This window comes from Frieseomelitta varia, unplaced genomic scaffold (assembly GCF_011392965.1).
Source record: "Frieseomelitta varia isolate USP_RPSP 00005682 unplaced genomic scaffold, Fvar_1.2 scaffold_418, whole genome shotgun sequence".
NCBI lineage: Eukaryota > Metazoa > Arthropoda > Insecta > Hymenoptera > Apidae > Frieseomelitta > Frieseomelitta varia.
In genome coordinates this window covers 817,615-841,088 of record NW_025110166.1, presented here as the reverse complement: position 1 = coordinate 841,088, position 23,474 = coordinate 817,615, and the positions used below count along the sequence as shown (strand labels likewise).

At 26.1% G+C, this 23,474-nt stretch overlaps 1 protein-coding gene across 3 annotated transcripts; it reads left to right on the top strand.

Annotated features, from left to right (window-relative positions):
* The first annotated feature begins 304 nt into the window (after positions 1-304).
* On the top strand, positions 305-22,302 carry LOC122531840 (solute carrier organic anion transporter family member 74D). Of its 3 annotated transcripts, XM_043660083.1 has the most exons (9): positions 305-499; positions 1,909-2,052; positions 6,742-6,935; positions 11,774-12,199; positions 16,054-16,301; positions 16,940-17,210; positions 18,416-18,611; positions 19,843-20,441; positions 21,999-22,302. In XM_043660083.1, exons 3-9 carry the CDS (start codon positions 6,755-6,757, stop codon positions 22,172-22,174), a joined length of 2,097 nt encoding a protein of 698 aa, XP_043516018.1. In that variant the 5' UTR covers positions 305-499; positions 1,909-2,052; positions 6,742-6,754; the 3' UTR covers positions 22,175-22,302. The 3 variants fall into 3 exon arrangements, with proteins under 3 accessions (XP_043516018.1, XP_043516020.1, XP_043516017.1); XM_043660085.1 differs by lacking the exon at positions 1,909-2,052 and having other exon boundaries at positions 6,747-6,935; XM_043660082.1 differs by lacking the exon at positions 1,909-2,052.
* The last annotated feature ends 1,172 nt before the right edge of the window (positions 22,303-23,474 follow it).

Below are 23,474 nucleotides of genomic sequence, written 5' to 3'. Positions count from 1 at the left end.
ACATTGACATTAATTACATACATATTGACATAGTGATAAAATATACCAAAAGAAGATACACGAAAGGAAGAAATAATAAGAAATTTTCTCCAATGCGAATGTGAGAATTGTCGGCGTGTTTAGCACAGACTGCAACCAATCGTAGCGCAGAATACCTGTGGAATCGGTGTCGACTGGTCATCGTTGGCAACGATGATGAGATGTCAGCACGGGTGCTTCATTGATAACGTGTTTTCTGAATGACGCCCCGCTTATCATTCGTTTTGATAGAGAAATAGTAGGGGAGCATTGCCATTGACAGAAGAGCGAGCCTCAGTTATCCCGCGTTTATCCGCGTAAACTAGAGCGCTCATAGTGCGCTCGGTGATTTTTTTGGAGTTAACTCGGCGGACGAAGGAGGTGACGAGCAAGGAAAGACTCGAGGATCGCGATCCAGATAGGACTCGCGACCTGGAAGTCCTTCCTGAGTCCATGCGGAAGCACGTGGCTTAAGGTCAAGGTGAGACTAATAGAATTCTCGCGTGTCTTCGCTTCCTCCTCTTGCACACTTTGCAGCAACTACTAATGTTTCTATTACGATCGCTTATTTCTCCATACGATTCTGTCATGCTGCATTATTAAAATTACCGAAATACCAGCTGTCTCGCTTTTAGTGCAATATTAAATCAATCGAACGCGTTTTCACATTTATCACCTCGAAAACGTTGAGATGTTTGAAAATCCTCTCGATCGAGTGAATCGTAAGTAAGGACCAGCGCGATTTTTATTTTCTTTATTCGAATGTAATTAGTTAAAAAAGCATAGATACATATAATTAAATATCGTGAGATTTCAATTTTGCAGTTAATAAGCGCTTTCATTTCATCAGGTTCTAGACTTTTAGTAACATCAAATTTTTCTAACTCTATGTATCACCAAACGGAACTAATTAATTATTATATAAACAGAATGATGCAGAAATACTCTTCGTAGCCACCGTACCTACAATTATCGTATAATACTGTGTAATACATATTGTCCATTGTACTTAATTGACTAATTTCTTCGATCTTTCTTTTTCCTTTCTTACTACAAATGCTTAATCTGCTACAATCGCGCAAATTACCTTGCCGATTACGTAGTTGTGTTGACTTTAAAACATTATTTCAAATTAATCGACTGACATACTTGATTATTTCGAGAGTATCGATAGCACTCTATAGATTGATACAAAAGCATCGTAGCTGATTATTATATCATCGATCAAGACGCTTTTTTATTCGACGTTCAGTTCACAACTGTTCACTGGTTTCTCATAGTATAGTTTTATCATGCACACGTGTCGCGTATAAAAATGTTTGACTTTCAGAATAGAAACACGTTCATCCGTGTCTTTTAATTGATTAATTGATAAAGGAAATACCTACGTGACATTTCGTGGTACTTAATAATTTTCGGTACAATTGTCGATACGAAATTTATATGAGTAAATTTATTCTATTTATGAAACCATTTACCATTACTGTTTAGCTTTTCCCGACTTGTATTTTTATTTTTCCTCCATTTAAAATTTGCTAGAATAATTTACAGAATGGTATATAAATTTAAAATAGATTTAAAAAGAATTTGAGAAATTTGTAGATTTATCGGATTATAATTTATTATAATAAATATAATATCACGATATTTAATTATACGTATCTATGTTCTTTTAATTAATTACTCGAATAAAGCATCGAATAAAGCAAATAAAAATTATAATATATATAGAGTGTAGGATTAGAATTCGCAAAATTTATAAATAATTTTTGGAATTCTTTCAATCGGAATTTTCGTTTTCGCGTCGAATTGTGTGCACATTTCGACTTCTTTTCTTCATGTAAGTCTGTGATAAAGTCAGATTCGCGATTCTTCGCGTGCTTCTTGTAGCACGACGAGGCGGAAGTAACAATCGGCTGGAACTCCGTATTAATGCAGTCTCCGAGCGTCACAACGAAATCTATACCCAGTTAAATTGCAATTGCGTAATCATCTCAGGTGCCTGTGGTACACTCGACAATTACTAAGGAAATGGTTGGTAAATAAATCTATTACGTCGTTTGATTTTTCGACGTTTGCACATGGATGAAATGAAATTATTTCCTTTCTTTTTTTTTTTTTTCTTTTTTTGAATTAATTGCAAAGGAATTCGAAGGGAGAAGAGAACGTGACTTTCACATCTGACGACTCGACAATTTGACGTAGATTTTATTTCATCGTTTTATTGTTAGTGTCAAAGTATTTAGTAAGTTTTGCTGATAGATAATAAAATCTAACTGACGAAGTTGTTATGCGTTAAATCTTTACTGCGAATCGTTCTTCTAGAAAATGATTCGCAGATTATGTTATAGCACGTATTTGAACACGTTGAGATAACAATAATAGTCATTATTACGTTGCATTTCGGAGCACGTTGCGTATTAAATTGCATTCGTACGTGTGTAAATTGTTTGTAAAATTTTTAGAAATTGATGAAATTGTTGTATGTTTAATTTATAATTTATGTGTTTATTTAAATTTAAAGATATGCTTAAATATGTTTAAAGATATTAGAAGTATCTCAATACATACTAAAAATTATATTTAGATATATCAAAAACGTAAAGTTACAAAAGTTCATAAAATATAACATACAAAAATGTATAAAATATCCATAAATAAAATATATAATATTATATAATAATATTTATTACTTATAAACAATATATATATATAATATCATGTACAATTATTATTATAATATTTATAATATTTAATTAAAAAACAGTCTTTACTTCCAACTTTTTGATGGTGTTTATAAAAATATATCGTCCATTATTTTATTGTGTTTTGGAATTTTCATTCATGGTTAGTCAACAAGTAAATGTAGTGATCACATAGTATTATTCTTATATCACAGGTATCGATAAAAATAGTTGTATTTATTTTAGAGTTAGTTTATGATAAAATCGTTTGTTACAGGAAAAACAAAAATATTTGACGATTATATTATTTGGACGATAGGATATTTATCGATTAGAGAGTACCAGAATTTCAAAGTTTATTTTTCACGTGCATTATTATTATAACTCTTCCTCTCGTCGATTCTGCTATCACAATTGGATAGATTAATTGTCGTTTTATTATACTTCTCGTTAATAAAATGGAAAAATTTCTAACGAAGGAAAAATATGTCAAAATGTGTCTAAATGAATATTTTTTAAATCTAAAAAAAATAATTGTAATTAAATAATCACGTAATAATAAATACATCATTATATAGTTTTTAATTATGATTGTTGTTTTAAATACAGTTACATTTAAAAAATTATAATTATATTTTTTAATTATTTTTCCGATGATTATAATTATTTATTTTTCAGATAGATTGAAATTTTATAAAGGAAAAATATTTCTAAACATTTTTAAATACTAGAATATTTTATAAATGTTTTATAGACGTTTATACAACGGTGTGTTTTCAGAGATTTGAATGATTTTTCGTAAAATTCGTAGATAAATGATCCTGCATTCTTTATCATTATAAATTTTTTCTATTTCTCTACATTTTTTATTTCTTTCGCCATTTGTTATTTGTAGCTATTTGTAGTTTCAATTATTAAAAGTTCTGGTATTGAAATAATTGATTTATTTAAAATAATTAGAACTATATCTACCTAAAAGGAAAGCCGTTCGATATAATTGCTTGTATAATCATTACGAAAGAAAAATATCTAAACACGTTTGAACATTTTTTAAAATAATTAAATCGTTTGCTTGAAATAATTAGAACCTGTTTGAAGAAAGTAATTATCATTTTGTTAATTTTATCGACAGATTTCTTAAAAACGTGGAGACATATAAACGTAATGAAACAAATACGCATAGATTTAAGGCACTGCAACTGAATAAATTTACTCTAAGTATATTTCTATCAAGGTCAGAAAAGCAAACAAAATAGCACCTAATAAATAAAGCTAGTGCTGTAAATCATTTCATGATTAAACGGCTTATAGCGATAGATAACGGAGTTATCGCTAACTGAAGGAATTGTATGGAAAGAGAGAAGTTAATGCAATTATCATGACTGACCTTGTTAGATATTTAATTCTATATATATAGAATGTTTCGCGTCTCGTGATCAACCGATTGGAAGGTGATTCTACACGTAAAAATGAGTCAAAAAGAAACAGAAAATTTTTTTCATTAATGTTTTCTGTTTTTAGGAAAATCGACTTTAAAAATTGATCAAGTATATTCGAATTTAATTAATTCTAGATGTGACAGAAAAGAATAATTAACAGGAAGTTATTCTACGCGCAAAGATCAAAAGCGTGGAATATAATCTTTCACCCTTCGTTTTTGAGAAACTTCAATATTCGAGTACACATTTGTACTGAACATGTTCTATTCTAAATTTGCTCAAAATCTATTTTCTTGAAGATAATATCTTAAATAGATTTTCATTTTATTTTATTACATAATATTTATATTAAAATACAAAATTAAAAATAAATAAAAATTTCAACACAGGTTACTGTAATCACCTATAATTTAACGATAATACTCGAGTTAATATTAGAGCTGTAATATTAGAAATCCCAAGTATTCGTTTAATACTTATCATTATATTTTTCATTCTAGATTCTATTATATTTTTTATTCTAGATTCTGTTTTAATGAAATTTGAAGATAATGATGTAAGGATATTAAAGAATTCATAAACTATTATTATATAATTATGATGAATTATACAATTAACAATATAATTATAAATATAATATTATAATTGCATAATTAATGCATGCATAATTGCACAAAATGCATACAATAAATTAGTATTACCTAGTTACCAAGTTATGACATACTATTATTATATAATTATGATAAACTATTTCAGAAAAATCGATGAATTTGTAAACATGATAAACTCCTTAACACTAAAAATAATGAAGTACTTAACTAGCTAGTTAGAAATTTTGTAGATTTACAAAGCTGTGTTTGCGATTTGAATGATTCTTCGTAAAATATATAAATAAAAGTTAGTGCTTTTTATTGCATCATAAACTTCTTTATGTTAATTTCTTCTAACACAAACATTACATTTTAATTGTCGGTAATTTCAGTGTTAGTAGTTAATAAAAAATACATAAATCATTATAAAGTTTACAGTAATATATAATTTTTTATATATATATACATATATAAAAATATTTGTTTATTAACATCTATCATCATACCGTTGTCAGAAAATTACTATCTTTACTTCTTAATGCACTACTCTTTATGCTTTCCATATAAAATTGCCTTGTTTTTTCACAAACACAATACAAAAGATAATTTTAGTATAATGCATGTGCAAGTTATTATTAGGCCGTTAAAGACTAACGTTGCATGAAACGTAAAGTTTCATTTGTTTACATTTCGTTTCATTTCAATTAATTAATCTATTTTATAATATTAGAAGTATGCAAAAAAGCTTCAAGAGTTTGTTTAATATTCTCTTATCCTTATTCGTATTTTATTATAAAAAATCAATTCTTCTTAGAAGATTTATTACAAAATTTGAAAAATTTGAAGACATTCCTATATAATATAATCATACATTATATTGTTTAGTTCTTAATTACAATATTTATTTCAATTAAAAACCTATGAATTAATAATTGTTATAAATATACTGCGGATGTCTATATATAATATTTATGGAAATGATTTGAATGGATAAAACATACATAATACGTCAAATACAAAAGTATAGTATTCTTCTATTTAACATGCTACGCTTTCTGCTTAGGTTTCATCTTTTAAATGTATTTACAAAAATATGAATTTTAAACATTCGCCATCTAGTTATTATAAACATGAATTTAATAGATTATAAATGAAATACAATAATACATAGATTTGCGAATTTTTATGTAAATTCATATTTTTAAAAACGTAATATATATCTATATATGACATACAATATAATATATCGAAATATATGGAAAGTTGTTTTATATATCAAATATTCTAGTTATATTATTATTATAGTGTTTTTGTACTGTAGGTAATTGGAATTTTTGTCTATTTTATACTGTTTTTGTATTATATACATTCTGTTTCATTTCATAGTTTTTAATTTCGTATGAACGCATAAAAGTTCATAATTTATGTATATTAATCCTTTATAAAACGATATTAATCTTTTACAAACGACTATGAAAAGACTATTTGAATATGAAAAATCCACTTCTTTGAATTCTAATATGATAATTTCCTTTCAATTTTCGTCACATTTTTCGTACATCTTTTAGCATATGATGAATATACTTACTAAAAATCGTTCGCCAAATTTCAACATTCACAATATAATATATATTAACTTTGATAAGAATTACTTACTCTATATAAATAAAAACAATAAGAACGAACATGTTTGATATGAAGCACACATTTTTGAAAATAAATTTGAATAAAATTACAATTACCAAATCTAATACCGAATCTAAAATCAGATTTTACTACTACTACTTTATGAATAATTACATAAATAGTGATATAACTAAACATTGAATGTCAAGATCAGAATACTATGAATTGTCATTGGCAATAAGAATCGCTGTTATATAAATATACTTACAGTTCGCAGCAACCTGTTAATCAGAAAAATTATACAACGTTCCCAAGAAATATACAAGCATTAAGTGTCGATTATTTTCTAGAAAATTTATGAAGCTAGATATATAAATGTTACAGTGCAGTCGGAGGGATGAGCAAAGATTGTGGAATTTGCGGGATTTATCCCCGATGGCTACGAGATCGTGCTACCCCGAAAAATTTCATCGCTGTGTATGGCCTCCTTGGCACCGTGCAGGCGATGGCTTTTATTTACATCGTTGTCACCCTTACGACCTTGGAAAAGAGATTTAAAATACCTAGTCGTACAACTGGTAAGGATCTTTTGATATCGTCTGTCTAACTTTTTATTTGATTTTTCCCTTTATGGAAATTATAATTTCAAATTGATCTCTATATTATTTATATCATACACTGTGACACTTACACTATTTGTTGAAAAATTGCAATGGCTTAAGAAACGAGAACTAATGATTTTTTTGATTAACTATATAAAGAAAAATAAATTCTAACTAAATTTTAACTATATAAAGAAAAATAAATTTCAAATTCGAAATTTAAATGGTTAATAGTTAACATTTTCTAACTAAATTTTAATAGCCCAAAAAACACTCCAAATTTCTAGGTATCGCAATTTTCTTTTGCGAACAGTATGTAATTGTTGCTTGGTAAATGTAATACTATTGAATGTATCATACACTCTAAAGTTTAGGATAGTATCAACTATATAAATAGTTATTAAACTATTCTTCTAATTCATTATTAGACTATTCTTTTAAATTGTCCTACGTGAAATAATTTATGACTATTTTTCTAATTCATTTCTAATTAAAATATCTGAGATATATTGTTGTTGAATAGATGTTGAATAAGATGTCAAAAAATAAATATTCAAATCATCAATTCATAGCTGTTATTAAAAGAAATAAAAAACCTACTTAATTATACAGAATCTAAAATTAGAACTAAAATGATAAGTAATTTAAATCTATTTCTTCATTACATAATAATAAAAAGAAGAGAAATAAATTTAGAAAGAAATAAATCTAGAAAGAAAGAAATCTGTATCATTTAAAAAAAATTTAAAGGAAAGAAGGATTGTTATTAATACAAAAGAAGTTGTGGAATATAAAACTATTTTTTTTTTCTGTTACAAACTATCCTGTCTTGTCTATTTTTCATTTGAATCTACTTGTACAAATTATAAATCTGTATACATAAAATATATATACGTATATGTATAAATATTCTTACCTTGTTCCATATTCTCTGACACACTGATGTCTTTTAATCATTGCAGTTTGTTATCGATGAATAAATTAAGTTCATTAAGTATCACCTGGAAACAGAAACATACAGTTTATGATAAAAATATTGATTTTAAAATTTGTATTGAATTTATCAAAAGTTTCAAAACATATTCTAGAAACAAATTTTTAAATTTCACTTATATTTTATAATAAAATTGTTAATGTATTAAATTTCTACTTTCGTTGTTGTATAAACTATTATTTAATAATTTTTCATCTTTAAAACAAATATATCTACACAGAAAATGTACAAATATGTAGTATTTGTTCTAAGACTTTTGAATAAGTACTTTCTATATTAAACAATTTTCAAACAGTTCTCTAATTAATATAGCAATAGTAAAATAATTATTTAACTGTGGATTTTTATACATTTTCGGGAAGTTCGAAATTCCAAAAAATGTACAAAACGCATGTAAATATACAAAGGTATAAACAATATTCAAATTGAAACACTTATTATATAATAATGCTAAACAAATTTCTATTTAAATTCTAGTTCTTTAATTATATTTATAAAATCGCACAAGCATCTACAATCTAATAGTTATATCTCTTCTATATTTTTACACATTATTACATGCCATAAAATTGAATCATTTATGCAGCAATAATTAAATAACTGCAATTGTATGGAAAGATTCTTATTTTTATTGCGATTTCTTTCGTCACTGATATCGAGTAGCTAACTGTTACGAGTTATATATTAAAGTACTTGGACTTGCATTTACACGCGCATATGCGTATTGTGTATTCGGCCCCGACGAAAGATAAAACTCGTGTCGGTGTGCGTTCGTCTACTAGGTAAGTAGAGTGTCGCAATCATAGAAGTGAGAAATCTGTCATTAGAGCAACGAGCGCTGGACACTGTGAAGACACACGAATATACTCTTCTCTTATTTTGCTTTTACTTCAAGATACGAATGTCTCTACTGGACTGCGAATTTCAATGCATTTATGCAAAAATTACAAGTTACAAAAATACACTCAATGCAAAAATGTATAAAATACGTAAAATGGAGTGTTTACTACAATGTATGTTATATAAATGATATAATGTTTATTGTAATATATAATATAAAATAAACTTCTATTTAGGTTCTATCTGCTTAGTTGTGCTTCTAAAAATTCAAAAATGCGTAACAATTCGCAGTCTACTCTAAGTTACAAAAATACACTCAATGCAAAAATGTATAAAATACGTAAAATGAAGTGTTTACTACAATGTATGTTATATAAATGATATAGTGTTTATTATAATATATAATATAAAATAAACTTCTGTTTAAGTTCTATTTGCTTAGTTGTGCTTCTAAAAATTCAAAAATACGTAACAATTCGCAGTCTATTCATTAGCAGCATACAATTTTTTGCATAATACATGTTTTCATATAACAAATGTGTTATTTGTTTATTTTAAGATAGCAAAATTACGAGACACAATTTATAGATGGTGAAACATCTAACATGATCACCTTGAATCATTTTATTGCCAATGAATCGATTATGTTTAGTATTTTAATTATCATTAAGACGAGCGTCACATGAATGCAAATAGGCGGATTTTTATATAAATTCGTATTTTCGTATATATATGAAGAATTTGGTTTCAAGCAGAATTTGTTTTATCAATTAGTATATGTTATATCAACTAGATTTAGTGTATATTGCATATTTTATATCGGAGATGAAAAATAAAAATTTTAAAAGAAAGTCAGTAACAGAAACTTGTTTATTATATATTATATAATGTGAAAAGAGTTTTCAAAACATGATTAAAATTCACTATTTTGTTTACAAATAAGAAGCATAAATGGCCGAAAATTTTGTTCGAGGTCGCTAATAGTATCGATAAAAATCTATTTTGATCGTTCATTATATGTAATTATCAGCGAAGGAAAATTTCTACTTGACTCGTAATAGTTATCAGCGAGGAAAATTTTATTTTTGGTTGCTTATTATTAGTGAATATTGTTTTATATCCTCTAATAACTGATAATCGTTATTTGCAGTCGAAAACATTTTAAAAAACATTGTAAAAAAAATTGTTATTCTAATTTTTTTTTTATTCTAGTTTTAACAACTATTGCTCTTATTTTTGTATAATATATTACGTATATTCCGTGCATTACTGAATTTCGTAGTGCATGAAATGAAATCCGCAGTTCAAATATACAACATGTGCATACAAGCATCATAAAAATATTTTTTTTCCACCTAATCTAAAGAAAAGTGACTTTGAACACTTTGTAAATAAGCAATTCAAACAAATGCATGCAATTATGTTGAATATCTCTCATATTATTTAAAAAAGAAATCGATCAATAATAACAAAATAATTTAAACTGATCGTCAGGTTTATACGTTACATTTTATTTTTCACTTTACTAAACCAATACAAACAGTTTTCATTTGCTTAAAGAAAATAATAATGAGTAAACTCGTTACCGGACTCGGTGTGAATTGATAGTGTCAATTCGATCGGTCCCCTTTCTGATTGTCATTTTGTTTCGTTCGAGTTTCAAAAATCGTACGATGGATAAAGGAATCGATAAAACTCTTATTTATTTCGTCCTTCATTCTTGCCTATTAACTGGCGTACTGAACACGCAATTGGACGAACGTTAATCATGTGTTACAGCGGCTGCGTGAGAAATCGATACAACTCTTATGCACACAAATATTTAGCCAGCGACTTTGCGGTTTAACGAGGTCGATGCTGTTAACTCGATCGATCGATATTTGTACATATTCGTTGGAATTATCGATACGAACGATACGTTTTCACGTACGTGTGGAATTTCGTAATTTTCCAAGGAACGAATCGTTATTTCAAATCAATAACGAATTAATTAACATGAAAATTATACACGCAGAAAGTAATTTATTATTGGATTATACTTTAATACTATTTAATTTGAAACGCAAAAGAAGATATTGGCTAGCAATACAAATGATATTGTATTATGTCATGCGTATTTATGTCATTATGTCAAAAGAAGATATTGGCTAGCAATACAAATGATATTGTATTATGTCATGCGTGTTTGTGAATTTTGTAATTTTTCAACGACGATACGTTATTCCAAATGTTCTGTAAAGTTACAACGTTAAATAATGCGTGAATTAATGCAAACATCGCAGAAAATAATTTATTACCGAATTATATTTTAATATTATCTACAAATTTATCCAAAAGAAATTATACGATTATTACTCACGAAATTGATAATTATTGTTTTCCTAAAATAATACAATAACATAGTAATAAAATAAATAATATAACATGATAATAATTAATATTATGAAAAAAAACTCGTATAACAATCCAATTGATCTCATTTTAAAGCGAGAAGCCTCTATCTCTTTTCGTCTTTCTTAAAAATATTTTTACATTATACATGTAGCAAGTGGGAAAGTAAAATGTTCTCGAAAATTGTAAAAATCTCATTCACGCGACGGGACATAAGCACGATGTCCAAAAAATGAAATTTTCTCTTTACAACCCACAGCTTTCAACATTTGCTGTACAATATTTTTGCGCCATTGTATTGAATTTTGAACATTTTGACGACGAAATGGTTAGGACTTTTTGAAAATTTCAAATTTAAAACATTTGTAAGAAATTCGAAAGGCACAGAGAATTAAAAATATATGCAAAAATACATGCGTAAGATGTTAAAAACAAAGTGCCATTTTTGATATTTAACAGCAGAAACAATTAAAAATCCGCAGTCTAGTTACAAGTAAAAATTGAATAATACAAGTCCCATTGTGTCCCTTCTTATATTATAAAATAGAGAAATATCTGTTAGATTTTACACGAGCTAAATTTATTTCAGGAATAATCCTTTCCGGCAATGAGATCTCTCAAATTTTATCCTTGATATTAACCTATTATGGAGGTTCTGGTCACCGTCCAAGATGGATCGCAATTGGTGTCGGTCTTAGTGCTTTATCGTGCCTAGTCCTCGCACTTCCACACTTCCTATACGGGCCAGGGCGAGATGCTCTGGCATTAACGAAGGAATACCTTGACCAAACTCTGTTGAATGCCACCACAGTGCCCCAAGATCTGGCAATTTGTCCACGTGTCATCAAACCGGATCGTTGCGACGAGGAAGCGCTGTTGGACGTTAGCATTCTTCCACGACTCTTGGTTTTCCTTTCTCAGTTTATCCTTGGAATTGGTACAACTCTTTATTACGGTCTTGGCCAGACGTACCTGGACGATAATACCAAAAAGAAAAATACTCCAATGCTTCTAGGTAAATATTTATCGATACATGAAAGTATTTAAACATTTACAGGAAATTTTTATAAACGTATTACTACAACTGAACCGATAACGATGAAGAATTGTCGATTTAAATTGTTACAATTGTTATAATGTCCATTTGATCTCATTTTGAAGCATGGAATCTCTACTTTGGCAGTCCTGAGCTCTCTCAAATATGATTTTAAATCGCATAATGAGTGGGAAAGTAAGAATATTGTAAAAATTGAGAAAAAGTTGTATTTAAATAGTAGTAAGAATATTGTAAAAATTGAGAAAATGTTGTAAGTAAATATATAAATATTCTTTGAAAGTGTTGAAAATTTTTTTCGTGACTAGATCCACCAAGAATAAAGACTTTGTTTTACAATGAACTTGGCCCTTGGAACGTGCTGTACGATTTTTTCCCAGTATTAGAAAATTCAAGTAATCCCAATATTTCGTTATTCTAAAATTCAATAAAACGATGAAAAAAAATCATACAGCAGATTTTAAGAGATCGTTACAAAGAGGAGATTTTAGTTACTCGAGGCTATAGTGGATCTAATGGTAAAGGAAATTTTTTATTGTTTCCAGAGACATTTGAATTTTTACGAAAAGTATCTTTATTTTCCTATATGCTACATAATGTAAAACCATATTTAGAAAAACGAACTCAACACTAGAGATTCTATGTTTTAAAATGACATCAATTGAATTATTATATAATTTTTCTTTTTACGAAGTTATGACAGTTTAAATTATCGATCAGTTTTTCATTTCAGTTATTGGTTCAGTTATGCTCTTCACTCTACGTATTCTATATTGTAATTCAATTTATTTATAATTTACAAAGACGAATTCAATATTTTTATATAATTTCATATTTTTATTTTTACAGTAGAAATTTAATATACATTTACTTTACTGCAATACATCATACAAATTTATTAACAATCACTTCTAAGCAATGCTCTATGTCTAATGTGTTACATTATTCAAAAAGTGGAATGCGAGAGAAAATTAAATGTTTCAATTTTCATTTCTGTAAAAATAGTATCTTACTAATAAAACATGAAATTATATGCTTTTTGAATTTGTTTTAACGTCTCCTACATATGGGGAAAAAAGTATCTTACCCTATTTGAAAAGACTAGTTTTTTTACTACTAAAGCAAATTATATTTGAATTTCTATTTCTTCTAATTATCATTGAAATTCTACTTGTTGTATGTTATTACTACGTTTTATGTAATTTTTTATAGTTTGCTGATTTTATAGAAATATGATAAATATTACTTTTAATTATTAATCCTTAAATGCATTTGATATAAGAGGTAACACATAATGTAATATACAATTGTAAATAAATATAATTATAATAAATACAATTATAAATAAATATAATTATAATAAATTTACAATTTATTATAACGTAGGTGTAAATAAAAACAAGTTGTTAAATTCAATTATCATTCAAAGTTACGATTAAGATCTAGATACATATCGACGCTCCAAGCTACAAATATTTTATATTATTTGATTGAAACATTTTTTCGTTTCTAAGTGCAATAATAAACAATGTTTCCCTAATTCTTTTTCTTTTCTAATTTAAACGAGTATGCTTTTTTATTACAATATTATATAATATTAAATACTAAAATTTATGAATTTAAATACTTAAATTATTACTTATTAAATTATTGTTTACTAATTTTTAATTATAATTTAATTTAAATGATTAAATTAAATTAATTATTTATTAAATTATTAATATTTACTTATTAAATTGTTATTTACAATAACTATAAATTACTCGGAATTGAAGAACAAATCTTTCATACGTTTGACGTTTCAGATTCAACCCTTTTTTTTTTAAGCGAATGCAGCTTCAGACTTTTGTATAAATAAGTTTCCTGAAGACTTTTAAAAGTTTCCGTACACTCAATGAAAAATTGTCGATACTTCGAACTTTCCTTTTATTAATTGCATGAAAAAAATCGTACGACATATTTTAAAGGATCGTTGCAAAGGGAAGACTTTAATCTTCAATACTATGATAAATTTTGTTATGAAAAAAATTGTGCAGTGTAAAAACATTTGAATTTGGAAATTTTTGGAAAGGAAAAGTATCTTTACTTAGTCTCTTTTAAAATGACGTAGAAACGGATTTTCGAACGAATGAATTCTATATTGTGAAAATAAAAGCTTCATCTTCAAAATGTAAAATTTATGTTTGCAAAATTGTCGACAACAATTTAAATTGTCAACCATTTTTCGTTGAGTGTAAAAATACTGTGCCGAATAGAAAAATACTTGCTATGTTGCTTTTACAAGCGGAATTTTTATATAAATTCATGTTTTTGAGGATTTAATTAAAAAAGTGGAACTACGACTGAAAACTATTTTACATAGTAAGTATTATAGAAAACACTATACTTTAGGATTTTATATATTTTTCTATATTATATATATTTTGTGTAATTTAGTATTTTAAAATTCCCTATAAATGCATAACCCGTAGTTATAATTTTATAAGAAAAGAATTATAATTTTGTAAAAAAAATCGTAGAAGAATTCATTCTTTTGCAATAACGATTCCTTTGAAGATGTTTTTACATAATTTCTCTTGAAATTCTTCAAATTTGAAAGTTTTTATTAAAAACATTTTTTAATAAATTTATTATGATCTTGAAGATTGAAATTTTTATTTCACAGTAACCTTTTAAAATTTGTACGATTTCTTTTTCATGAAAGTTTGAAATATCAAATAATCTTTCATTGAATGTACGAAAACTTTCTGAAGTCGCTGTATATAATATCTTAATAATTTTAATAATATTCATATATTCACAAATAAAAATTGAAATATTCAGCAATGACTAGTTAACATAAATATGTAAAATGACTTTTGACTACAGCTTTTGATAAATATTTATCATATAATTTTATCAATCAATGCATTCAATTTACAAATTTATTTTATCGAAATCTAATCTTACATGGTCACAATAATTACATTTATCTCATCTTAATTCTTTTTAGTCATAAATATTTTGGAACGAGTTTCTAGGAAAATTTTAATTAATGTATAATGTATAAAGTCAAATATTTGTATGTTGAGATATCCTTATTATTAAAGTTTTATTAGGATTTCAGTTATGCAAAATTATAATTTTGTGTAAGATAAAATTATAAAACAATAATAATAATAATAATAAAATAATAAAACGTCATAATAAATAATATAAAAAGCATTCTAATATTATTTTTCAGATTTTTATTCTGAAATATATTATATTGTTTTACGTCATATTTATTTTTTTATTTTTGATGAAGCAGTAAAACAAATTAATAGGATATAAAACATAAAATTTGTACTGCAAATGGGAACATTTAAATTTTAATGTTTAAATACTTATTAAATACTTATTACAATTATTGCCTTATTAATCCTCTGTGGATTAATTATTGTACATTGTTACACTATTCATAGAAAAACTGAATTTACACATTTAATATTTTTATTGTTTCAAGTTTTCAAAGAACGTACAAAAATATTACTGTATTATACAATCTGTATGATTACTGTATAATACAATGAAATATTTACTGTACTGTACAGTAATCAGTTTTTAAAATAAACCTTTGAAAATTTCCTTAAAGAATTTTCCAAAGGACTAAAAATTTGCTTCGATGAAATTTTAATTATATTATTAACAATCAAATAATGAAATATCTGTGTATTAAAAAGAAAAAGAAGAATATTTGCAGTAAATAAATAATATTTAGCTTTCTAATTATTATAAACGATATTTAGTTTGATAATGATATTTAATTTTCTAATTGTAATTATATCCTTTTTTAGGTTTTACTTTTGCTCTGAGAACTATTGGACCAGCAATAGGCTTCCTGCTGGGCTATGGTTGTCTCAGTTTGTACATAGATCCTAGTCTACATCCTGTGATTACAAAAAAGGATCCTCGATGGTTAGGTGCATGGTGGCTCGGTTGGATTATTTTAGGTGCCACTATGGGCATGTTTTCTATTCTTATAGCTATGTTTCCACGAAATTTACCGGCTGAAAAGAATATTGCACTCGACACTGCCAGAAAGGTAAAACATACAACTAACATTAGACAATCTACTACGCATTAGTCGATGTGTAGAACTTAACGAAGTCATTTGCTTAATTTGTATACGTAAAAGATTAGATAAAAATTATTTAAAAACTATTTTAAACAGAAACTGTTTAAGAATTTCGAAATAATGTTTATACGTGTATATGTACCGAATTTAAGGTATTTCTTTTCGCTTCACATTTTTCTTGAGATATCGAACGTGTGTGGATTGAAGATAATTCATTTCTTTGTTCAAGAAACACGCACGTCGTCAATGAGGGATTTAAAGAGATAAGAGTGAAACTGAAGAAATTGTTTTTCAGAAGTTCCAGTATTATCTATTTAATTAGTAATTATTTGTACGCTTGCAAGTAGTTTTCTCCTTATATCTTTGTGCTTTCTATCCTTATATGTTTATTGTTTTTCATTCTTTCAATAATTTAATTTGATAATTTAACGAATGTAATTTAATTTAATTCAATAATTTTTCTTGTATGTGATTATCCATCCATATTAATATATTTTTGCTTTTCCTCTGTAATATTTATTTAACAGTGAATCTTATATAAATAATTACGTAGAATACTAATTATATATACATATAGATAATTAAATATTTCGTACGTTTTTCAGGATGGTAGTATTCCATTGAAATTGCACCTAACTGTGCAGGAACAATATATGAAACCGATGGAGCCAAGAAAATCTTTAGAAACTGAATACATTCCAACTATGCGCGAATTTCCGAAGGCAATGAAGAGGTTATTGACAAATTGGCTGTTGACTTTCAATAATTTAAGCGGAGTGTTCTACGTATTAGGTGCATCGGCGTATATAACATTTTTGGCGAAATATCTTGAGGTTCAATATAGCACATCCGCTGCTGGTGGTACCGTAATTGCAGGTGTGACATTTGGAAAAATATAATGTTAAAAAGAAACAATTTTTATTATTTTTTAACGTCGTTGGGATTAAATTGTTTTTGGACTGTAGGAAGATTCCTTTTGCTATCTCATTAACATAATAAAAGGCATACACTTGAAAATAGTCGTATTATACTTATTGAAAAAGAAAAGGATTTAATTTGTCTATGTTTCGTGAAAAGTGAGATAATTGAAAGGAATACTTGCGATTGTAGCATCATTTTTTAGACAATTTGTATTAATCGCTCGTTAGTCTTTAATATTTCATTATTTTTAACAAATTTATCTGCAAAGATTTGAATACAATTGATAGTCATCTAAAACATATATCAATAATTAGCTTTTGAACGTTGCACACTAACGAAATTACAAGTAGAAAAGCAATTCGAAATACAATATCTGAAAATTCCAGCGACAGTGTGTATTAATGAGTTAATTATTAAGGGAAGAGACCTAAGTCATTGAAAACATGTAGATAAAAGAGATCGGATTGAAATTTCTATATTAAGCGAAAACAAGTATAATTCTAGTAAAATAATTTTAGCAAAACGATTATATAAGTATTATTACAAGTATTCTATTTTTGGTATTTTAAGCACTTTTTCATCATCGTATGCATACTCTGCATTTTTGAATCTTTAAATTATTTATAAATATATAAAAATTCACATCTAATTATTGATTATTTTTTCTGCTATTTTTGTGAAGAAGACATAATACAGGTACATACTAAAATTTAATATTAGTTTTGTTGAATATGAATACATTTATTATTTAATTCATCAGTACATAAGTATATAAGTTATTATAGCTACATATATGTAAACAATTTGAGATATTGTTTCCTATCAATTCTATTTTTATTGTTGATTAAATATTTTTGGATTGTTGAGAAGTAATTTTTTTTATCGATTATTGATAAAAAAAGTGATAAATAACAATTTTTTCAATTGATTAATATTAACGTATTTAGTATATTTTTAATATTATTTTATATTTAATATCTTTATATAATATAATAATAATAAACAGTAGTAGTCTTTTACCAAAATAATAAACAGCAATCTTCTTTTAATTAGTTGGAAAGGAATATACAAATCTACTAATTAATTAATAATTTTTTATAAAGTATAATGTGTTTATTTAGTTTCTCAGAACTACTATACATAAGCTTTTATGTTTTAAGGTCCGATATCGCTCGTTGGAATGGTACTAGGATTTCTGCTTTCTGGATTAATAATCAGCAAATTTAAACCTGGCCCTAGACCACTGCTAGCGTGGAATGTATTCGTCGGCATTTGTTTTGTTGCTGGTCAAGTATTATTTATATTTCTTGGTTGTTCCGATATCGGCATCGAAGGCCTCAACTTAGAAACTATGCAGTGAGTACGTTTTCTTCTTTTACAGAACATTACTTTTTAGTATTTTGGAATAATTGCAGTTATCAATTCATTCGTTTTGCTTATATATTTCATTTCCAGATTATTGCTCTGTTGTAATGTTATTTAATTTAGAATGTTATTTATATATTTAACATTTATGAAATTGTTTTTTACACAATATTTATGTAATACAATATAAATAGTTCATATATATGTATAAAATGAAAGAAAATAGAAAAGTAAGTGATTCTATAAGTCGTCATTAGAAGTGTAGAAAATAAAAAAAGAAGAGAACATATAAGTAATTTAATAATAATTAACATATAAAGAATTAAATATTAAAATTTTTCTCAAATAATTTTGTGACATATCTTGTGACATAATAGTATTTGTAATACAATTTGAATTAATTATATACAGTATATTATTTATAACATTAATATGTAAATGTCTATTGATACAAATAGCTAATAAAAGTAATTAATAAATAAAATACTTCTTTAAGCTAGTATTATATTTTAATGTAAATTATCATTCTTTCTAATATGTATAGCACTGTTCATATAATTTAATGCGACTTTTATGCATTTCACAAGAGTTATGGATATCTTGGAGCTATATTGAAAACATTAAATGTAGATTCAAGAAATGTATTTCACCTGTTTCATATACGTTCCGCTGTTTCATATTCACTTTGTGTAAATTGTTGAAAAAGGGACAATTAATTTTTTAAAATTTCATAACTATCATGATTTCGCATGCCAAATTATATTGATTGCCTAAGTTTGAAATTTGATAACTTTTTATCGAGAAACATAATACACACATAGAGTAGATTTGTATAAATTTTTCGATTCTCAATCCAAATGTAAGATTTGAAAAATAAAAGAACGGGAATTTAACACGAAAATGAATAACTTTATAGAATATTATAGTATTTTTCTATGATATTATATAGAATTTTACTAATAATGTACAATTATATTTTCTTATATTAGTTTTATATATTTTATTTATTTCAATACACGCGTTGGTACTTACTCTAATAATTAGTAATTATAGTATATAAACGTATTTTTGATTCGTTATTTGATAGATGCTCACGTGTACGATATTTCTAAACATATCCTAATATTATAAATTAGTTACACATACTAGAAGAACGTTATTTAACGCTCCAAGTTGTAACATGAAACACGAGTAAAATCTAAATGATTAATTTCTGTTCCAGAATGAATCTAACATTCAATTGCAACGCCGACTGCAACTGCAACGGCGTGAAATATTCTCCGGTTTGTCACGTGGCATCCAAAACAACATTCTTCTCTGCTTGCCACGCTGGTTGTCGAACAATAATCAACGACAAAGAATTTGGAAATTGCAGCTGCCTCCCGTTACTAAACACGCTAAATTTTGAAAGCCATTTCGGTTATACCACTGATGATGTTTCGAGGGATCAATCGATCTACGTGAACGACTCGCACGTGATGAATTTCGACAAAGTCAGAGCTGGTCCATGCACGAACGATTGCAGCGGCCCTTACCTCCTTTTCATGATTCTCACTTGTGTTATACAAACGTTGGCGTGTTCCGGAAAAATTAGCAACGTCCTGGTAAATTACCGCAGCGTCGAGAAAAAGGATAAAAGCTTCGCGCAGGGTGTTACGCTGATGATTATTTCCTTGTTTGCGTTAATACCTGGACCAATTATTTACGGAGCCATTATTGACTCAACTTGCTTGATCTGGGAGGAGTCCTGCGGAACCAGAGGAAACTGCTGGTTCCATCATGGAAAGAACTTCCGGTATTTAGTTAACATAACGTCAGCAGGTAAATGTTACCTATTCTTTTAAATATTTAATAATTAATAATTTTTTTAAATACTTATATATTTAATTCTTTTAAATATTTAATATTTGTATATTAATAATTTTACATTAATAATTATTATTAATAATTAATAAACAATTATTGAACATAAAATATTATTAATAAAATAAAATATTAATTATTATTAATAATTTTTTTAATACTTATATATTTAATTTTTTAAAATATTTAATATTAATACTTATATATTTAATTTTTTAAAATATTTAATATTAATATTTATATATTTAATTTTTTAAAATATTTAATATTAATACTTGTACATTTAATTTTTTAAAATATTTAATATTAATACTTATATATTTAATTTTTTAAAATATTTAATATTAATACTTATATATTTAATTTTTTAAAATATTTAATATTTTAATATTTAATACTTATATATTTAATTTTTTAAATATTTAATACTTCATAATTTTTTAATGTATTTATAGTTGATATGGAAATTGAGAAAATTATTGTTAAAATTATTAAAATATAAATTGTATTTGGGAATTATACGTTTTGAACAAATATTTATAAAATTAATGGATTTTAATATACTTTCACTTTTTTAATTCAAATTGTCAAATTATTGCACAATTTTATTGTTTTAATTGTTGCAATTATTTATTTTATTTTATATAATTTTATTTTAATTTAGACACTTACAATTAGAGTATTGTTCCTTGATATGAATGTATGAATCTATGTTCCTCTCACAAATTTTCAAATTCAATTTTGTCGAAAACGAGGCTGCAGTTTTAAAAATTTGTACCATCATCTTCACTACTTACTTATGATTCAGTTTACATATCAACTAAAAATCATTGTTACTAGAGAGAATCAGTTCTTATTATATAAAATCCAATTATATGTTCTTCAAAAAATTCACAACAATTGGAGTTTTGTTATACAGAACATAAACTATTTCTTTTTATAAAAATGATTCCAATTTAACATATAGTATTAAGTTTGACTAAAATTATACTTTTCTGTCTTTTGCAAAGTAATTTTATTGTAACGTTCACAAGTTTTATAGTCATATTCGCATATAGAAGATTTTACCATATTTATGAAAGTATCATAAAACATTGTTTGCATTGTTACCTACTACAAAATAATGTAAATATAATAGTAGATTCGAATGGTGGCAAATAGATGATAAAGAAGTTTAAAATTTTTATCTTATCTCGCGTCTCGATCCGTTCTTCAAAAAATATATTTTTACGGTGTAAATTACAATGACATAACGATTCGATTCTGATCCAATTGTAAACATCGTTAGCGACGTTAGATATGTTCGAGATCACGCTGAAAATCACAATTGTTAAATAATATCATCGAGTGGAAATAATTAGATAATTCGTCAGAAACATATCACGTAGGTCTTTGTCACGTAGGTCTATACGTTTCATTTGTGTCGAAAGTGTGATTAACATTTGTTTTGTTTCGCTTTTCAGCGATTTCGCTACGAAGGTATATTGCGTTATTGTATGAGAATGTGTTTTTTAGGATTCTCCGTGATAGGAGTGTTGTTCGATGTAGCGGTCTGTTATCTTGGGAAAAATTTGGATCTGTACGGCGCCCAAGAAAACGACAGACGTCGCGAATTTATTAAGGAAGATGACACGCCACAAACTGCCGACGGCGAGAAGAAGAAGAAGGAAATGAACGGAAATGTAAATTAAATGACAGGAAATTATCGTTTCTGCCAATTATACGTGAAAATGTTCCATGTGAAATTTTAAACTTTATTTGTTGTTACAGAGGCTACAAAAAGTATTCGTATCCATATTTTTGATGAAAATTTTCTCTTCCAATAATTTTGACAACATTAAATTTTTGTAGTCATTTGATAGTACTATTAAATAATATATATAATAAATACGGTAAATTGAAGATATAAATTTGATATTGAATTGAAGATAATAAATTTGATACAATTTGAATTTAATATTATCCTGATAATATAAAATTTTTGTAACTATCTAACAATATTACTAAACAATGAATACAGTAATTACAGTAAATTAAAATTTGATTTGAACCTAATGTGATTTTGATAATATCAAATTTTTATAGTCGTATTAAATAGAAAATATAATAAACTAAAGGAATGAATTTGATATAAATGTTGGACTGAATGTCATTTTAATAATGCAAATTTTTATAGTTATATGATAATACGCAATAAATGTAGTAAATTAGTAAATTAGTAAATAAATACAGTAAATTTGATATAATTGAATCCAATAGTCAATATCTAATATTAAGAATCAACTGTTTGTAGTTACATAATGATACTAATAGATAATAAATGTTGCAAATGTAGCAAATTAAAGGAATAAATGTGATATATAATTGAAACAAATAATTTACCTGCGATATAAATAATAATAAATATAACGTACTTCTTGTAGCCACTGTAAAACTTAAAAAATTTCTATAATCAATATCGATAATGATATTATACAGGGGAATGATATTATACAGGGGAATTTTTAATAATATTTATATGTCCTATTGAATTAATTTAGTTAGAGAAATTGACCATAAATTAAAGTAAAATTCAAAGCATTTAAATGACGTTAATATTTTTGTTTCTTTTTTTTTAAGTTACACTCCAGACTGGTTAAAATATTTGCACGATTGTTGTACAGCATTATTTCTATTTGTAAATAAAATATGAATTTTTGTTAAATTTTTGTATGATATTTCATTTGATCGTTATAAATGTTTTTGTACAAGTAGACACCGAAAAGTGATTTTCAAGGAAAATCTGGTTTTTTTCTGATAAATCTATGGCAAACAAAGTATAATACTCGACGAGACAGAAACGTTTAATCGAAGTGAAATGAAAACAACCAGGTATGTATATCTCGGCGTGAAATGCGTTCATTCTTGGTAACAATTACACAAAATCATTAAAATTGCATAAAACTAATAATACAATATATGTTAATAATATAGTATAATGTACAATCGAAT